This window comes from Andrographis paniculata, unplaced genomic scaffold (genome assembly GCF_009805555.1).
Source record: "Andrographis paniculata isolate CXL003 unplaced genomic scaffold, ASM980555v1 Contig60END, whole genome shotgun sequence".
Taxonomy (NCBI): Eukaryota; Viridiplantae; Streptophyta; class Magnoliopsida; order Lamiales; family Acanthaceae; genus Andrographis; species Andrographis paniculata.
In genome coordinates this window covers 2,510,862-2,532,118 of record NW_026137596.1, presented here as the reverse complement: position 1 = coordinate 2,532,118, position 21,257 = coordinate 2,510,862, and the positions used below count along the sequence as shown (strand labels likewise).

Below are 21,257 nucleotides of genomic sequence, written 5' to 3'. Positions count from 1 at the left end.
TTCAAAATTTTTAAAATTATTATTTTGAAAAAAAAAAAAAAAAAAGACAAGAAAACAATGACCAATATTTGACAAAATATGGGTTTGATTAGATGGCATTCCCATTCTAGTAGATTTTATTATAATAGGTGTACTAAAATTCAGCTGATTCCCACTTTAGTCCACTATATATATATATATATTTCATTATTATTATTTCCAAATGGTCTTCACGCGGAAACCGTTATATATAACATATATATATATATGTGTACGGATAACTATCTATATCTATGTATGCCCTCCAGGGCACAACACGTTAATATTTATTTCCCCATGAAAGCCTGTAATGAAATACTAATAATTACTACTATAATATAATAGAGCTGTATAAAAATAATAAGAGACCTCCTTAATTTCTAATCATTTGATACAAATTAATTATTATATATAATTAGCAATGGGATGTGTGTGTATAGTAAATATTAGTTAGATGGCCACTCTTTAATTGTACATAGAACATTATTTTGCCACATTTTATATAATATATGGCAAAATAATAATTAACCATCAGTCCCATCTTACACTCATGGCCTTAGTTTAGATAGAGATTTTGATTTTGAGTTTTAAATTTTTTTTTAATAATAAAATTGGGGATTTCTGTTTACGGATATATGATTAACGTATAGGGTGTGTTAGATATGAATTTATTTTATTTTTTCTAGAGTCATGATAGTAAAATTAAAGTTGAATACAAAATATATATTTAATGTGATATTTTTAATGAAAAATACATATTTTATACTCCATGTCATTCAAATTTATTCTCATTTTTCTTTTTTGGTTGCCATCCAAATTTATTTCCGTTTTTTTTTAAGTAAAGAAATACCATTTTTTTTTAGCAAAAAAAGTAAAAAATTTTATTTTTATATATTTTTCTTAAAGCCCGTACTCGGTCAAATGAACACACAATTAGATGACGGAGGGAGTATAATTTTTTAAAGAAGTACAATATATTATTGATGAATAGTGACAAAGTGATTTGAAAACACATAGCCAAAATATCCTTAACTCTTGATCACATATTAATAGACCTAATAAGATGATGTCGTATTCTATAATTATTACTCCCTCCGTCCCACGTACCATGTTCATGTTGCCGTTTCTGTCTGTTCCACATACTATGTCACTTTCATTTTTTCGAAAATGATTACACACTTTAATCTCATTTTAAACTTTTAAATTTTATTTTTTTTAAAATTTTAATTAAACTAATTAGTTATCTTAATCTTAATTTATAATTATTTATATTATAAGATAATTATTTTTACTAATACATTTTTAATTATCTACTAATTACATCCCTCCTAAAATACTAAAATACCATGTTTACAGATGTAGTAATATTCAACAATATTAAATCACACTACAATGAATCCCATTGTCCATATATATCTGTAGAAATAAAAATAAAAAATAAAAAATGATTGAAAAAATGGAGAGAACGTGAAGCAGGCATAGAATTTTTTGTGAGTTGGTTGTTGTGTTGTGTAATTGTCCGTGTGGACCATTCTTGACTCACTCACTCACTCCCTCTCTTACCCTTATAGCCCTTTGTCTTAAATTAATTAATTAATTAATTAATTGTCTACACAGTTTCTATTTATATATATATATATGATTAATTAATTAATTAATTAATTAGTGTAATATTTGTAAGCGTATCTCACGGCTGCCAGTCTTTGCCAATTCTTTTTCTTAGACATTTTATATTCTAATAATTAATTTGTTTATTTTTTGCAGCTTCAATAATTAAATAAGTCGTGTGCTACTGCACATGCACATGCACACTCTCACTTTTTTTTTTAATTTTTATTTTTAAATTTCAGAATTTAATTGATTGGTATTATTATTAGTAGTATTATTTCCTCTGCTGGGAATAGGATGTTCGGTTGCTGTGGTTGGTTGGTTAGTTTCAACATATAATATATATATATATATGATTATTTATTTATTTATTTATTTAGGTAAGGGCAGATGCCGACATGTTTACTATTTGTCTATCAAATAAATTCATTTAAATTACCATTATAAGATTACTATTCATTGTAATTTATTTTTAGAAAATATTGATATATAAATATTTGAGTTAGTTAAAAGTGAAACAAGAGCATTGCCATATTTGCATACAACATTTTGAATAAAAAATTGTACACTACAAAAAAATATATATATATATATTTGTAATGGAAGTTCCTAAAGATCACGTAGCTAACGTAATTCCATCATTAATTTTGTCTCTAATATCATTAGTAACAAAAAAAAAAAGAATTTAAAGACGAAAAAATCTCGTTACAAAAATGATATTTTCTTATAGTGATAGTTGAATACAATGTGTTTGTTTTCCGTAGCATGTCAGTAATATAAAAAATTATGTTAAATTGTTATCTATGAGTTTATGTTATGTAGAATGTATATATATATATATATTAATTTTACTTTTTTATAATATTAATTGAAAAATATATCAAAATTTTAACATACTGTAATATTTTATCTTTGAAAATTTTAAAATTCAAAGAAAGTACATCAAACCAGTCTTGTTCTATTATAAAGTCAACTTGATTGTTTCGATTAAACCAATTAAAGGTGTATTTAGTTGATGGTTATTTATTTATTGTTTTATTTGAATAATAATTTAAATGTGTTGTTTTGTAAAATAAAATAAAAATAGTTATTATTAAAAAAAAAATGAAATAATAAGAATTGAAAGTAACTTTAAAAAGTAAAAACAATATATAATAAGATTGGTGAGGTAATGCTTTAATCAATTTAATTAATTAATGTATAAATTTACTTAGCTTAGGTTGGGTGGAGTTGCAATATATTTGCCATTATCACTAATTATTACACTTACAAGACTGTAATTGATTGGTAATAATTAAGGATAATGACAATAATCATCATTCCATGCCTATATTAATCATACCAAATACACAAAAAATGTGACTTCATGATATCTTATTCATTTGCAAACTCATCATTTTAATACTTTATATTTTCTCCACACAAAATTGATGGTTTCTTTTTAGTTTTTGTTGAAATTAAAATTTTAATCTAAATATTATTTTGATATTATATTTTATAAGATAAATAAGATATTTTTATAAAAAATTATATGAACCAAATAATATTGATTTTAATTTCAAACTAAAATCAAACAATCCTTAGACTTGTTTTTACTCTTATTAATTTTGATCTAGTTTCATCTAAATTTTTGAATATTTGAGTTAAAAATAATTGTTGGATAATACTCCCTCAGTCGCTTTTTTTGTTGTTGTTCGTTAGACCTATTTACATTAAACTATTTTATTCACCAAAAATTTCTATCATTCATCTTTTAACAAATAATAAGCGATTTGTCATTATTTTTTCTACTAGTCACATTATATTTTTATTAATTCTTTAATAAATTTTTTTATAATACTCTCACTTTATTTTTTATTTATTCCACCATTACAAAAAAAATAATATATTTGTAACGGAATTTCGTCCCTAAAGTTCACGTAGCTAACGCAATTCTATTCTTAATTCCGTCTCTAATGTCATTAGTAACGGAAAAAGTAGATTTAGAGACACAAATATTTTCTTACAAAAATGATGTTTTCTTGTAGTGCACTTTTATATTACTTCCGTCCACTCACAAATATACATATTTCTATTTTAGATGATCTAATTATAAAATAATTATTTTTTCTTTTAGTAACTATAAATCTTTTGTTTTTCTACAAATACTCTCATTTTATCATCTTATTACTTTTACATAAAAAGTTAATGGTAAAATTATCTTTACACTAGTTAACTATCTATTATAATTAAAATACTACTCCTTCCGTCCCAAAACTATAGTTTGGGTTGTGTTTGGCACGGGATTTAAGGAATATTAATATTATATTGATAGTGGGTAAAAAGTGGTAAAAGACTTTTCGCCCTTGTGAGTATATTAGTGTAAAAAGTAGTAACAATTGTGTAATAATAATGAAAAAAGTAAGGATAATTTTATAGTAATATGGTTATTTATGGAAATGAGACTATTGTCTTGCGACGGACAAAACTGGTAAACATGACTATCGTATTGGGACGGAGGGAGTATTATTTTTTAAATTTTGTGTAAAAAATAAATATAAATTTTTGAAAAGAATGAATGAAGTATTAAAATATTATTATTTTATAGTTTTCGTACTCAATTAAAATGACATAATTAGTCCGGATGGATGAAATATTATTAATGAATAAAAATAAAAACACAGTATATATTAAAATATATTCCAAATGCATTCATTTAAATTCTAATTTATTTGAACAATATTACTAGGTTTAGTTATTAGAGTATAATAGTGTAGCCATCAAATAATTTATATATGTATATAATATTTTCTAATGATACCTTCAATATGCATTATTCAAAAAGTAAAATTTAAATTTGCATAGATGATAAAAGATTATAACATAATTATTATAGGAAGGTAAAATCACAAATATTTGTTTACAAAACCAAAAAGCTATATAATAATTTGCATTTGTACCTTTATTTATTAACATTCAAACTAGTTATACTCCCTCCGTCATGCAAATGTGTGCTCATTTGACCGGGTACGAGTTTTAATAAAAATAAGTAATAATTGTTACTTTTTTTATAGTAAAAAAATATACAAAAACGTAATAATTTTTTTATTTAAAAACAAAATGAGAATATTTTTCAACGACAATCCAAAAATAAAAGTAAGTATAGGATTTGAACGACGGAAGGAATATTAATTATTGCTTTGATTTCTGTGTGTTTGTTTGGGGGTTTGGATTTTGAGTTGGGATTTGAATAGTAAAAAATTTGAATTTGAATAATTGTATGATGTGATATAAATAGGTGTTGATGTGATGTTTTGAATAGTATAATATAAAAAATAAAAAATAGATGTTTGATTTGATATTTTTGAGAAAAAAAAAAAATTGGATGAATAGTATAAATTTAAAAGAAATTAAAAGAAGCAATTGAAACATAAATTAGACAGGGGTCAATAATAAGATCCGGTTTCAGATCTGTGGAGCCCACCCGACCCGACAACTCGGACCCTTTTCACACTCCCGCTTCTTACGCTTTTTCCGGACCTAAGTCCATAGTCCACACACTTTTTTTTTTTTTTTTTTTTAATAATATATTTATAGCAAGAAAAAAGTCCATAAAGAAAAAAACAAAAATTATATCCAGAAAAAAATAAAAATGGAGAAGAAGAAGATTTTTACGCCAAATTGACTATTTTTGGCATCGTTCAGACCGATTTTAGCAGCCATTCAATTTTTTTATTATTTTTTTTACAGCATTTCCTTTTAGTTAAGTAATTTTTTTTTACAGGAATAAAAAATCATTAGGGTTCTTTTCAAGATAGAGTAATAAAGAGGAAAAGAGTAAATGCATAAAAAATGATAAATATAGTAATAATGACCTTACATCATATAAAGATAAATAGACAATAATTAGGTTTTTTTTTTATTACTTATAACCTTTATTTTATTTGTAATAGTATTCTTTTATAAGATTTATAAGTGGCCACTTTTAGGTAGTGGCGGTAGATTTTCACACCATAAAAAAATAGTATTTTTTTTTTAGTAAGAATAAATATGCTTAAAAATAAATTTTTTTTTTTTTTACACCTAAAATTTCATCAATCCAAAAATGTAATCACCATTAATTATTATACAAAATTCGTGCATTGAATTGAATTGACCGGAGAAAAGAATGCAATAATAAGTAAGCATAAATGAAGATTTTAAGTTGGTGTAATAAATGGTAACAATAAATGAAAGAAGATCGCAGTAGTTGTAAGAATTTCTGAAATTAAATTTTACAACCCTAATTTTCTGAGTAAATAAAATAAAATAAAAATCAAAGTAGGCGTGGGTGGGTCAATTTGACAGAGAGAAAACAACAATCTTCCTTCTCCAGACCACCACTAAATCATACCTTCTTCACTGACTGACTGACTGTACAAATTCAAATAAAATAAAATAAAATATCCTAATTAATTAATTAAGATGGAATTGAATTAAAATTAAATCAAGATGGAACTTTTTCTCGATCAATTAATGGCTGAATCGATCAGTGGAGAAGAATCAGTCTCTGGCACTTCACTGACGGCGAATCCAGCTGCTGCTCGCCGTCGGAAGAAGAAGCCCCTCTTTTTCTGCCGGCCGCCGGCGACGGGAACGGCGGGATCTGATTGGTGTCGAGCGGCGGCGGGGGGTGGCGCCACTGCGGCAGCGGCCCGGCCAGGAGGAGCGTCTGGAGCAGCGGTCCAGCTTTGATGACCGCTTCTAGAAGCTTCCCTTTCTCCGGCAAGACGGCGGCGTCCGGCAGCGGCGGAAGCTCCGCCGTCGTCTCCGGTGCTATGCGCGGCGAGGAGACGATGCTCTCGTCGCAGTCCGACGAGGCGGAGAAGCCATTATTATTATTATTAATATTATTATTATGGATATTAATATTTTTATTGTTATTATTGGTAATGGAATCGAATTCTTTCCTCGGGAGGTCGAGGTCGAGGTCGGAGGAGATGAATTTGTGGAGCATGAGATTGCGACACGTGTCCTGAGCTTGGTCTCTTTCCTTGAGGGCTCTGGCGAGAAGATCTTTGAGGTGTGAGATTTGTTCATCTCTGGCTCTGAGTTCTTCCTGGGCTTTCATCCTCGTCTCTTCCAGCTCCATTGTCAGCAGAAATGATTGCTTCACTTCATAATCCATTCCCATGCCCATGCCCTGAACAAAATTAATTATCCCCATCAGAAATCAGACAATTATTATATAATCAATTAAGAAAGAATATTCATATATATGTATACCGACCTTGCAGTAATGATCTTGTTGGGGTTGGGGGAAGAAAGTCCAGTTGAGGGGAAGGCTTCTGGGGGGATTCTCCATGGCCATTGCAGCTGAGCTGAGCAAATTGACAATGTTGATGTAATAATAATAATAATAATGACAATAACAATGGTGATTATATTATATATATATAGATAGGGTATTCTATATAGTGTAGGGTTTTGTGTGAGGGAATCTAATAAGTGTCTTTCTTATATATATATATATATATATGAATGTATGTATGTATATATATATATAAAGGGGCAGCTTTTGAGGAGGGGACCATTAAAGAGTCATTTGCCCCCCAGCACAATTTAATGGTCCACCATTCATATATATTATTATTATTATTATTATTATTTTAAGTATTTTGTAAATTAGTTCAAGTCATACTAGATTTAAATCTATAATCTTTATCTTCAAACCACTGTACCATCATTATTTTTCTTTTTATTATTATTATTAAAATGAAGATTTGCAATATTTATAACACCACTTGATATTTACATATAGAATGGTCTTGGGGTTCATATATATATATGTACACTTCTTACTTAATGTGTGTAAAAAGTCTTGCTCTTTTCATGTACATATTGAAAATTAAAATCAACTTCTCTATTTATATTTATATTTATAAGAAGATTTTGAAAATTGGATAAAAATACTAACTAACGGATTGTACTTTCTAGTTATTCCTCCTAAATACCTACATTCTTCACTTTTTATTCAATCTTTTTTTTACCTCATTTCATCTATATACTGGAGAACAAATTGGATTGTTATATTTATTCCTTACTTCAATTAAATTGCTATAAATATAAGATTAAAATTTTAAATATATATAGCAAATAAGTTAGGAACTTTTTGAAGAGAATGGACCAATTATTTATGGTAGCTTTAATCTTTTTTTTTGGTAAGGAGTGGTAGTTGAAGTGGCCATGGACATGGACATCGACTAAACCACAAAAGGCCAAGAATTGCACACATCCAAAAATCCTTTTTTTATGTGTGTTTTCTTTGTATATATATATATTAATTTAAATTTAATTTAATTTAAATATTATTATATTACCATAGATTTTTGTTAAAATTTGTTTATCACATATATCTGGACCAATTTCGTTAAATAGGCACATTTTGTTAACGAACGAGTCCGGATCTTGTTCGGGAATGTCCGTAAATATTCAATAAGGTATATTAAACATGAAAATTATTTTATATGTACAAATAATAAATATAATTATATAAATTGGAAAATTAATTGACATAAACAATAAAAGATACAGCTTGTGTTGAACTTGCAACTAAACATGCTCAAGCTTTTTTTTTTGGGGTACGCATTTGATTTCTTATGTTACTTAAAAAAATTACATAGAACACTAAAAAAAAAATATTACTATTTCATTAAAAAACACAAAAAAAAATAAAAATAAAGATAAATTAAACACACCCAGGAATTTGAAAATTAAAAAATAAAAAATTAATGTATATCTTGAAATATCAGGTACTTTTTTTTTATATGAAAAAATAAAAATATTGTAGAATTATATATATTTAGTTAGAACTGAGTGTGGAGCGTCAAATGCGGAGTAATGACAACTCAAAATTTTTATTTAAATTTGCCAAATACTTGCAATTATTCAAATTTTGTTTGTCAATTACCCAAGGCTTTTCTTAATTTTTAAAATTTTATTTCCTCCCTACCTATTTATTAGCTAATAATTATTGTTGTCACAATATCTATTACGTGTCCATTTCATTTATTTATTCTTTAAAGACCTAAACAGTTAAACCAGACAAAGTATATTCACAAATTTGAGTACAATGTAGGTGTCGTGTCTGTCATGTTAAGTATTCCAATGCATATTCTCATCCATTAGATATCAATAACAAAAAAAATTATATATATTAATTTTAAATTTATTTGCAAATTATTTAATTTGTAATTTTAAATCTGAATTTTCTACATCATTTAATATTCTAGCCGTCAAAATAGGGCTGAACCTGTCAAATGTCCAAAACTATTAAAAATGAAAATGAAATGACTGAAATTGACCAATTATTTAGTTGGAGAAAGCACTTTAGAAGAAAAAGAAGGGTCTGTTTAATTTAATTATTTCTTAATATTGGGATTAGTTAGGGCTAATAACAAGTTAAGGTTAATGTGGCACACTTGAGAATACTCTACTCACATTAAGACAAATTTAATCATTTTAAATCAAATTAATTAAATGATAATAATAGTAAAAAATTAGGTACAGTATTTTAACTTTATGTGTGGAATATCGAGGTTGTTCTTTCTCTCATTTTTATTTTTTTTTTTCATTTTAATAATTAAATATTTAATTTTTTACAAACCGCGTTTTGTATTGAATTCTCTGTATGTGGAATCTTCCACTAACCTTATTATATGTAATATATATATATATATATTATATATCGACACCCCACAAGCATAAGATCATACATATATATATTTATATATGTTATAGGAGTATTTTTTTTTATTTTTATAAATATTACTCTACTGTATATTATAAATACAAGAAGAATTTATTAATTCAGGAAAATTACTTACCGCATGTGATCCTGGCTAATAAATATTCTCAAAAGTTTATATGAACTTATATCAATATTATTATATTAAATTAAAATATAAAGATAAATATATATTTTAATTGTTCAACCCTAAAAAAACGTAAAGGTATACAATAGCATTATATCAAAAAAGGAAAAAAAAATTAAAAACCTATTACATCTGTTCAGTTAGAAAGTATATTTATTTATATTTGAAATGTCTAATTATAAATTAAATATTTCGTTAACTACCTCACTTTTATTCCACATATACCCCTTCTTTTACATCACATCGCTATTATTACACCAAAATATCATTATAATACTTTTAATTACCTACTATAATTAAAATACTATTATTTTTTCAATACCACGCCAAAACTAATTATATACTTTATGTGGACAGAGGGAGTATTTAATAAATATCCGAATATGTAGATAGTTATTTGTTTTGTTTTGTCAAGAATCTTTTATAAGTTTACATACATATATTTGAGCATTTTGTCTAAAGAATATTTATAGGTTTTGGCATTTTGAACTGCTACATAATTTATTAACAAACTGTTTCAAATGGGCTCGAGAGATTCCAAGGCAATATATATATATATTGAATTAAATTCATATGTTAGTAATCTATTGACACATATTTTTCTGCCACTAAGACAATAAATATAAAAATAAAAATTAATTGATTGAAGGGTAGAGTGCATTATATAATAATACTAATGTGTGTATAGACTGACTTTTAATCATTAGAAATAATTAATTTTTAATAATGTAATGAATGCAAGTACGTATTTGTCAACTAAAATGGCCTTTGTATTATTAAATTAAATGCATACACTATATATATATACACTTGACTAATTTTGACAATGAGAATATTCGATAATGAATGAGTGGAGACGAATCAAAATGGGTATTAAATTGGATTTATAGCAAATTATTTTTACTCTTTTAACACCCAACTGCAAAGCAATATATTTATTCAAATTTCTAATCATCAATGTAAAATGTATCTTTATTTAATTTATTTTGTAGGAAAAAAAAAACACTTAGGACATTGCGTCGTTTAATTTAAAAAATGAATATTATTTGAAAAAACAACCAAATCAAAAACCCAAATATCAATCTCACATTCTCCAAACAGCAATCACACTGCAGCAGTTTCTACATCATTCTTCAACCTCCATATATATATATATATATATATATATAATTAATAATAGAACAATTCATTCATGGATCCCCTTGACAAAGACATCAGTGAGAACCTGTTTGGATTGAAAAGAAGCCTTGAGCAGGCCAAGTCCCTGCCGCCAAAAAATCACATTTCAAGAATCATTTCTCATCATCAAACCCTAAAATCACCAAATACAAATAAACACACACAAACATATATATATATATAGATATAGATATACCTCGTTCATGCCCAAAGCGACGACCCTTTCCTCCAACAAACTGAGATCTTTGATCTTAAACTGGTTGAGAGAAGTGATGCAGGAGATAGACGACATGGGCTTAATCTCCAAATCATCCGTCACTGTGTACGTCACCACTCCCTTCACAAACCCCCCGCCATCATTCCCCTGCTGATTATGATTATTTCTATTCCTATTATTATTAATATTGACCCCGGTGACGTCATCGTCACTGTTAGTGAGCAGCAAGGGGGCACGAGAATCCCAGCACGGCAAAGGGGGGCTGAGAATGGAGTTCTTGCTCTTGCCACTCTGCAGATAAGAATCATTCAGATTCTCTATGCTGTCGTAAAGCTTCCCCAGAGATCCCACCATTCCTCTTCCTCCATTTCTGAGCAGACCTACAATGGTGGCCACCGGCAACGACAGAAGGTAGACGAGGAAGTCGACACAGTCCTTCCCGGCCTCCCCTAACAGAACCCTCTTCGTTTCCTTGTCGATTAACAGCTTCATACACACCCTCTTGCTTTCTGCCATTGTTGTTATTATTGCTGTTCAAACCCACCTTATATATGTATGTATATATGTATGTACAGATAAATGTTTCATTGTAGAAGTCGAGGAGGTTGGATTTAATTGGATTAATGAGGAGATTGATCGATCGATTATTAATGGAATAGAAACAGTCAGTAGTCAGTACTTGTATGGCATGCTTCCTGATATTGATATGATCACTTCTTGGTTTAAACACAAAACAGTTGTACACTACAGCTCCTTTTGTTTAATATTTTTGTTTCAATCTTACCGCTTATGTGATATTAATTTACTTTAATTGAATTGAAACTTTGAATTCTTTCTTTACATATTTTAGATAATCAGTTTTAAAGTTAGTAAATTTATATTTATATTCGGTCTTATTAGATTTGACTCTCATTATTTTTCCTAAAATTTATAACATGTATCAGAGCCTACTTTTCTCATTTCGTTGATATAGTCTACCAACTCGCATTTCTCTGGGTACATTCAACCTGGGATGTACCAGAGATCTTTCAATTTTAAAATTTTTTCTATAATTTCTAGCCCTTTTTTTTTCTGATGTTGATTTTATTTTGAGTCCTGATTTTGTCTACGATTGAAGTCATATCTCCTCATCTTTTTGCGATTTTGCGATCCGTCTGTTTCGTTTCTCCAGAGCCATGTTTCTGATTGCAATGAGAGTCCTGTTATTTCCGACTTTGTGGAGAGTACTCATGTCGTCTTCGACTCCAGTAGAGAGTCATGTCGTTTTCGGCTCCGTTGGAGTCATCTCGTTTTAGACTCCTTCAACTACGGTGAAGAGTCATCTCGTTTTCGACTCCGGTAAAGAGTCATCTCGTTTTTTGCTCCGGAATGGAAAGACATCTTGTTTTCGGCTCCGGTAGATAGTCAACTATTATTTTTATTTATGTTTTTTTTTTTTTTTTTTTGCGTTTATATTCAACTTTGTTATTAAACTCAGTTTTATATTTAGTAAATTTATATTTAGATTTGCTATTATTATTACTTAGATTTAAGTCTATCTGTTTTGTATTGTCTAGACCAGATCAATAAGACAATCTTATTATTTTTCCCCAAAATTTCTAATACTTTCTAACAACCATTTAAATATATGGATTTTAAATATATATATATATATATAGTGTTAGCCAAAATAAAAGTACATATTAATTTTAAACGTAGCCACAAACAAAGAAATAGAGCAAAATTTCTAATTAGAAATATTCAACACAAAATATGTTATACAACACAAAATATGTTATGTAAATGACCTTTCAATTTAAGATTTTTTTTTTCTGATGAAACGAAAATTTATATCATCTAAACAATATCAAAACTTAAAATTTTGAATTCGAGTCTCACCGATCTCCGCTCATTCAGTGGCATTTATTCCCTGTTATAACTTCACAAACTCAAACTAATTATACAAAACCAAACAAACACTAGTGGAATAATTTAGACTATCGGTTTTAGTTTGGAATCATCTTGACATATGTAGTTTGTTATGTATACTACACTCATTATTATTACTAGCATCATTATCTTGTCTTTAAATTTGATCGTCATATTTATATTTTCAACAAGTACCCTTAACATATTCTCATATTTATGATTTCAAACCTTGACGAAATTTTGTATATTAATATAATACTACTTGCTAAGTTATAATATTGCGATAATAACTATAACTGATGTTTTAATTGCGTTAGTCCATAATTAATTAATCACTCGATATTATAGTGTTTCAGCCTATATACTTTGCAAGTAATTTAAATAAATCGTCTTCTCAAAAAAATTAATTCATTATTTTTAATAGATAAAAAGATATAATGTTTATTTTATTTTGCTACTGTAATAGAGTTAAAAAATTATGTCGAATATCACAATTTATTTATTTATTTAAAAAGACGAAAAAGAATATATGGCGGCCAAGTATGAAGTGAAGTGCATGTTTGCCATAAAAGATAAAATAATGATCCAAGACTAAAGGAGAGCAAAATTGAACATTACTATATAGTAGTGCAAGCATACTGTTACCAATTGGGAAACCCAACCATATATATCAATCTCAGTTTCTCCATTATTTATCTATTTATTATTATTATTATTATTATTATTATAAGTTCCATTATCATAAAAACAGAATCAAAATAGCAACCAGCCATCATGCATGCAGCAGAACCCTTCTTCCATCTTCACATATAATAATAATAATGATACTTCAATTGATCATTTCCCCCCCTGGACAAAGACATCTGTGAGAACCTGTTTAGACTTGAATGAAGCCTTAAGCAGGCTAAGGCCCTACCAACAAAAGAAAAAAATAAATTCAAATATGCATGCAATTATCTTAGTTGAATATTTCAATTTATGTACGTAAATATAGTGAGTGACTTATGTACCTCCTTGATGCCCAAATAGACGATCATTTCCTCGAGCAAGCTCATATCTTTGATCTTAAGGCCGGTGATGGAAGTGATGCAGGAGATTGATGACATGGGTTTAATTTCAAGATTGTCCATCACCGTGTAAGTCATCACCCCCTTCACAAACCCGCCTCTCTCTTCACAACTATAACCACCATCACTATCAAAATAATGCATATCACTACTAGTATCTGTATAACGACCTCTAGCAGGGGCGGCGGCGGACTGCAGCAGCATCGGACAGGTCCCGCCCCCGCCTGGCAGCGGGGGCCTCAGGATGGACTTCTTAGTATGGGCGCCGTTCTGCAGGTACGTGTCGTTCAGATTGTTGATGCTGTCATAGAGTATCCCCAGACTGCCCACCATTCCAAGATTATTGTCGTTGAGCAGAGCCACCATGTTGGCCACCGGCAACGACAAAAGGTACACCAGGAAGTCCACACACTCCTTCCCAGCCTCCGCGAACAGAACCCTCTTTGATTCCCGGTCGATCAGCAGCTTCATACTCACACTTTTCAATTCCGCCATCATACATATATATATATATATACTCACTCACTCCACTCTCTAGATCTTCCAGGCTCCATTCCCTCCTTATATATACACATAGAGAGACAGAGAGAATGGAATAGAAACAGTCCCTCATTCACTCACTAGCATGTCACTTCTTCCATGTTTAAACACACTTTACGTTATTATTATATCTACATCAATATCAATATCAATATTTTGTGGCTCTTCATTTCTTCTTCTTCATCATATACCACAACATTATATACTCTATCAGTTGCTGCATATCTTCTTAATTAATAAAGGTGTCCTATCATAATATAATGATCTCTCTATATGTTCATACAATCATACTTTGTGTTGATATATATACAGAATTCAATGCACTACTAATAACAAGTAACAGTAAGAACAAACACTATGATAGAAAGATAAACAACGTATGAGTTATGTTAACATACTACAAATATAACCCATTATATAAAAACAAGACATCACACGTTATTAGGTTCCGCCGAGAGTTTTTTTAATATTACAAACTAAACATATCAACACTACAAATTAAATTCTCAACACTGCATTAAATTGATTCTACTGTTTTCTCAGTTTCATAATGCAGTCACGACAGCATTTACATGTGGTATAATTCAGACTATCGGTTTTTAATTTTGTTTGGAATCCTCAACAACATACAGTTCATTATCATTATCAGCTTGGCTTTAAATTGGATCATCATCATATGTATATTCTCAAATTGCAGATTAATAGAAGATCTATGGAATTAAGGCATAGGAGGAGCCTAGATCAGATTGTCCATCATCATCATCACGAGCCATCTCAAATTCACATTATTGACCAAGAAAAATGACTTGAGTTGAGTGGAATGGAATACCGTGCGTGAGGGTAGTAGACAGTAGGATTGTATTCATAGATCAATGAATATCTTCAATGATCTACTTCTCGCAGGAACAGAAGTCATCTTCCTCGTTTTTATCACCACCATTCTTAGGGCTCTTATCCTCCTTCAAGTACACCTCTGTAAGCACCATCTCCGACTGCAGAGCAGCCCTCAGCACTCTAACAGCCTGTCCTCAACCAAAAACAGTTATGAACAATTCATTAATGACTTCATTAGATCAAATCACCCCTAGTACTACCGATATATGTATATACGCATATATCTATGAAATTGAGTTTTGATCGAAATTGTGTGGACAGAACAGGACCTTGTGGAAGTCGAGTTGAACAACCTTCTCCTCCAAGGCGGCGACATCCTTCACTTTAAACCTGCTGAGCAGAGTAAGGCAGGAGATAGTCGACATAGGTTCAACCACCAAATTGTCCAGCACCATATAAGTCACCACATCCTTCACAAACCCCTCTGCTCGCTTCTCGCCATCACTTTCTGATTCAGCAGCTGAACAACACGCACACATCACACTTTCAACAACTTCAATCAAATCTGACTGTTAAGTATAATTTCTCATTTATATGTATATACAAAGATTGAATATCGCACCGTTGTGTTGCAGAAGTGGAACAGGCACTTGATAGGGCAAGGAAACCACTGGTTTCAACAGCGCGCACTTGCTGCGGTTCGGCTGCAGATAGGAGTCGTTGAGTTTGGCTATGCTGTCGTATAGATTGACCATGGGGCCTTCCATTCCCGTCTCCTCCTTCAGCAAAGTGATAACAGTGGCGACAGGCAAAGACAGTAAGTGGAAGAGAAAATCCACGCAATCGTTGTTGGCTTCCGCGAATAGCACTCTCTTCGCTTGCAAATCGATCAAGAGCTTCATGGTCACAGAAGGTTTCGCCATTTTCGCAATTCGTTTCGACGGACGGTTTTGCTTTGATGAAGAATTTGCAGACTGAGAGCAGTTGTCAATTTGTGGAAGAAGAAGTTGGAGGTATGAAATAGGGTCAGTTATATTTTCAGTTAAGGGAGGAATGTATGTTGGGCCTTGTGGGCCCAACCGCATAACTAAATTAATTCAAATATATTTACATTTATATAAATATAAGCTTCACCGGCGGGGTTTCTGAGCTTCATCTGTATATTTATATTTATAGATTTTATTTGTACTACCTAAACTTTAGGGTGTAATATTGAAATTATTGGTAAATGAAAATTTCTGTCATTTTTTATTTTGGCATACCGTGAATGTACTTTCATTCTTTCCTACAATCAACTATTACAAATTTTCATTTATCGTGAATTTTTATTTACAATTTAGTGATATGTCTTGTCATTGCAATAATATATTGACGACAATTTTGTTTGTCTTGCACTCTCTCTCTCGATTGATGGGTATACAAGACAAAAAAAAATTAGTATTAGGTGGTCAACCCACAATACTATTTTACAAGATGAAGAGTTATGTTGGATTGCAAACCCAAGTCCTACGTCGGAAGTTGCGAAGAAAATTCGACACTTTATAAGTCTCAGGTGAACTTCACTAGTACGAGGCCTTTTGGAGAATATCAAAAACAAATCCGTGCGGGCTCAGCCCAAAGCTGGCAATATCATACTAGTGTTGAGTTGACCCAGTCCCGGTTAGATGATGAAGTGGACTGGGTTTTTTTTCGAAGAAAATTCGACACCTTATAAGTCCCAAGTGAACTTCACTAGTATGAAGCCTTTTGGAGAATATTCAAAAATAAATTCGTGCGGGCTTAGCCCAAAGCGGACAATATCATACTAGTGTTGAGTTGACCCAGTCCCAACAAGTTCGTCGGAAGAATGAATTGTTGGAGTTTTAATCAAGAGATGTCTAGATTTTGAATAGTTCTGTTTCGTGGTAATTGTCAGTACGAACTTGTTACAATTTTAGCATATGGAATTGTGTTCTAAGATAATAATTCTAGAGGTATGGTTAAGGGAGTTGTGGTATGTTTTTGTTCTTTTATCTGCGCTTATTAATGAAACTACTCTTGAATTGGTATCCCTAAATATAGATTTGTTTATAATCAAACTGGATTAACAAACTCTTATCTCATTTACTACTTTATATTTACTGTGGTATAACTACTCTTTTGTAAGTTGATCTTTGTTTATATCTTGGAAAAAGTTTGTGTGCAGCGGTTATTCCCAACAATTATACAAACAGTTTGTAATATTTATAGTAAGCTTATTTATTTATTTATTTATTGCATTTTAGGTGTATTAAGTGTGTAATATTTTTTTTAAAAAATAATAATAATAATTTCAGTTTTTAATAGTCTTTTTTATTCCACTTTTTGGAACAGTATGTTTTATCATGGGCTCAACTTGGCTGTGAGATGGCGCTATTTTAATTGGCCCAAAAATATTTAGAAAAGAAAAATAAAAAAAGAAAAAACAATATGCTTTGCCTTCTGCTTGCCATTATATCATACTCCTTTAGTTCTACATAATTTGTCTATATTTTACATTTTCGTCCGTCTCACATAACTTGTCCTTTCTATTTTTGGAAATATAATTATGCACTTTAATCTCATTTTAAATTTTAAATTTTATGATTTTTTTAATTTTAATTAAACTATTTACTTATCTTAATCTTAATCTATAATTATTTTTACTAAATAATAATTATTTTTACTAATACACTTCTTAATTACTTACTAATTATACTTTACCTAAATTCTCGTATCTACAGTAATACACCCATATTACATGGGACGGAGAGAGTATTGTTTTATTCAGATAAGAGCTTGAAACTTTGTAACTTTTAAAAACTTTGAATATTTGACATGACAGTTTTTTTAAAAAAATAATATTATTGATAATATCAAAAACTTTCAAAATTATATATATAACAAGAGTCAAGAATAAGTTCAACTGAAACAATAATTGTATCAAATACTGATTTGATATACAATATCATCAAAGTTTGTTGATAATATTGTTCATGTTGGATAGCAATACTTAGAGTGATCATGGGCGTGTATCATAAGAAAAAAATAAGTGAAATTATTTAAAACGTCATAAAATTTTAAATTAAAGATATAGAAATGTCATACTAAAATAAGATATTAATCGTTTCAATTTAAATAGGTAAGCAATCACAGATTATTTTTAGCAAAAATAAAGTGACAACGGCTCAAAATCCCAACTTAATAGGACTTATATTTTAAAATTTAATTCACTAGATATATTAAATTTTAATTTTTTTGTTTATCTATTTTTTTTATAAATATTCAATTTAATTTTAATTCTAACAACCCCTATATATTTTCCCATATCGAAAATCTAATCGTCGTCCAACCATCCGGACCAAATTTGCCTCCAATTTCTTCTTTTCGCTCCTCTAATTCCTTTCATTTTTCGAACCTCCAGCCACCACTGTAAAGCATTCATAGGTTTCCTCTTTCCATCTCCTTCTTCTGAATCGACACTGTCAGACCGCCGCCTTCAACCTTCTGTCTAGCCGCCCACCATCTTCGGTGATATTATCTGAAAAATATATTTATCGTATATATATAGAACTACAATTGAACCCTAAAAAAACTTGAGACGATTCGGTACATAGTAAAGAATATATGATATTAAATAAAGCTGTGTCATTTTATTTTTTTAGCCTGTTACAAATATATGTAGTTACTATTTACTTAAGTTTTTCTCTAAAAAAAAGTATTCATTTGAATCTTAAAAAAAAAAAAAACAGTTAACAAATTATTTTACAATTTAAGAGCGCTGTTGTGTGAAATTGTACATAGGAGATTTGTTCTTTTATTTATTTAAAGACATGTGTATTTAAGATCAATTTTCATAAAAATATTTTATGCAATTACTTCTTCGGCTCATTTCTATATATTTATTTGTTTTTTACATGTAGTTTTAGAAATATTAGTATTATATTGGGATAAAGTAGAAATAAAAATAAAATGACTAAATTAATCCTATTAGTATTGTATGATATAAAGGTAATAATATTTGTGTAATATATTATAATTTAGAAGGGTATTTGTTTGTTAGGGGAGGAAGGGAATATTATTTATCTAAAAAAAATACTAAATTCAAAACATTTAGGGTGTGTTTGGTACAGAGAATTGACAGCAGAGAAATGAAAATGTTTTGAGTCAGAGAAATAGAAGTTGAGAAATAAATCATTTTCATTTCTCTATTTTCATTTATTTTCTATATTCAGAGAAACGGAGAAAAATGATGCTCCAGTATATATATTTTTATTTTTTTTATTCTTTTTTATACTATTTAATTTTTTATAATTTTTTATAAATTATTTCAGTTTTACAAAAATTATTTTTAATTTATCATTCAAGTATTTAATTTTTTACAAAAATTTATACTAAAATATGATCTTACAAAACTTAGTATATAATTTATAATTTTTTGTTTTTAAAAAAAAATCACCATAAATATTTTTTCATGATTCTCACTTGCTAAAACTCTCTTTTGTTAGATTAATCATTTATTCTTATCCGATCCATTCATTTTTTTTTATATATATTTAATTCTCATTCTCTTCTCAATTCTCTTTCTCTGCAATTCCATTCTCTATACCAAACGGCCCCTAAAAAAAAAACAAAAAAAACTAGCGTATAAATTGCAACTCATCATACATACTATTTTTAAAGATAAGATTGCATACATTATTTTATATATAAGTTAATTAGATTTGCTACAATTAGTTGTAAGATGGGACAAAAAAATATTTTTATTTCATGAGATTAATATTTTAGAAATTTATGCCATTTATAGTTGAGAAAGTACTACTTTTTATATGGTCTATTATACTGACAATTATAGGCTACCAATAATTTAAATTACTACAATTTGATAATCGATGCAGACATATAACACATATGATTATTATTATTATTATTATTATTAGAAGAAGATTATTAACGTCTTTGTTTGTGTTTTCAGTATTATTTTTATATTTAATAATACAATACATTAAATACCTATGATTTATTTATTTATTTGAAGCATTATGTTCGAAAATCATTTATTTATTTTTATCGATTTTAAGTATATCATCGTTATTTTCCGTGCCACAATTTTACAAAAAAAAATGGTATTGGTTGCTTATACTACTATCCAATTTTATTTATTTATTTATTTTTTAAAAAAAAATTAAAATTAGAATGAATCACAATTAATGAGCAATAACGTATAAATCTTGCTATATGGATATGCTTCCAATTGTGGCATAATTTGGATTATGACGTAAACTTATTATGCAAAGATATTAATTATATCTTGCGATTGAAAAATATTACTCTTTCGTCCCAATTATTGTTAATCAACATAGTGCTAATTGACATCGTGACAATTACATTGATAATTAAATATAATATTACTATTATACATTAATTTATAATATATAGATAAAATAAAACTGATAATTCGTAGTAATATTTTATATATTATTTATAAGGACTTCTACGGCGCTGAGTTGGATGATTTGGCGTCGGTTGTCTTCGATCAACGCCAAATTCAGCACTATTTTTAGTGTTGATACAGTGCAACCTTATTAATTTTATTTTTTTTAAATTTTTAAAAAAATATTTTAAATTCTAAAAATAAAAAGTAGTTTAAAATAATTGAAAAAATTGAATATTTGAAGAATAATAGTGAAAAATAGAGTTATAGTTGAAGTAAAATTACTGTAGCAAGTGCATATTTAGAGTTAAAACTGCATAAATGAAGTTGATGGATTGGAGATAGCCTTAATATTTTCATATGTTGATTGAGACAACTAACACCCTCCGATTATATTTTATGTATGATTAGCTTGATATTTAATGAAATGTAAATAATATATAAATAAATGAAAATTTCAACTCGACTACTTGACTATACCAAATTTTCAATCGATATGGATAAAAAAACCTATTCCATGTATTCAAACCTCTTTTGATTATTCATTACAATATACGATATGA

General features: G+C 28.7%; 3 protein-coding genes across 4 annotated transcripts; all 3 read right to left on the bottom strand.

Moving 5' to 3' along the window:
• Positions 1-5,835: 5,835 nt before the first annotated feature.
• On the bottom strand, positions 5,836-7,072 carry LOC127260178 (uncharacterized). Its single transcript, XM_051287880.1, has 2 exons — positions 6,875-7,072; positions 5,836-6,787 (listed from the first exon to the last, which is right to left on the bottom strand). The coding sequence occupies exons 1-2, from the start codon at positions 6,953-6,955 to the stop codon at positions 6,134-6,136; spliced, it is 735 nt and encodes a 244-aa protein (XP_051143837.1). The 5' UTR covers positions 6,956-7,072; the 3' UTR covers positions 5,836-6,133.
• Positions 7,073-10,704: 3,632 nt separating this feature from the next.
• Positions 10,705-11,430, bottom strand: LOC127259470 (uncharacterized). Its single transcript, XM_051286828.1, has 2 exons — positions 10,894-11,430; positions 10,705-10,782 (listed from the first exon to the last, which is right to left on the bottom strand). Exons 1-2 carry the CDS (start codon positions 11,428-11,430, stop codon positions 10,705-10,707), a joined length of 615 nt encoding a protein of 204 aa, XP_051142785.1.
• Positions 11,431-13,466: 2,036 nt separating this feature from the next.
• Positions 13,467-16,273, bottom strand: LOC127260177 (uncharacterized). 2 transcript variants are annotated; one of them, XM_051287878.1, is made up of 4 exons: positions 15,886-16,273; positions 15,593-15,783; positions 13,833-15,451; positions 13,471-13,734 (listed from the first exon to the last, which is right to left on the bottom strand). In XM_051287878.1, the coding sequence occupies exons 1-3, from the start codon at positions 16,184-16,186 to the stop codon at positions 15,320-15,322; spliced, it is 624 nt and encodes a 207-aa protein (XP_051143835.1). In that variant the 5' UTR covers positions 16,187-16,273; the 3' UTR covers positions 13,471-13,734; positions 13,833-15,319. The 2 variants fall into 2 exon arrangements, with proteins under 2 accessions (XP_051143836.1, XP_051143835.1); XM_051287879.1 differs by lacking the exons at positions 15,593-15,783; positions 15,886-16,273 and having other exon boundaries at positions 13,467-13,734; positions 13,833-15,316.
• Between the last annotated feature and the right edge of the window lie 4,984 nt (positions 16,274-21,257).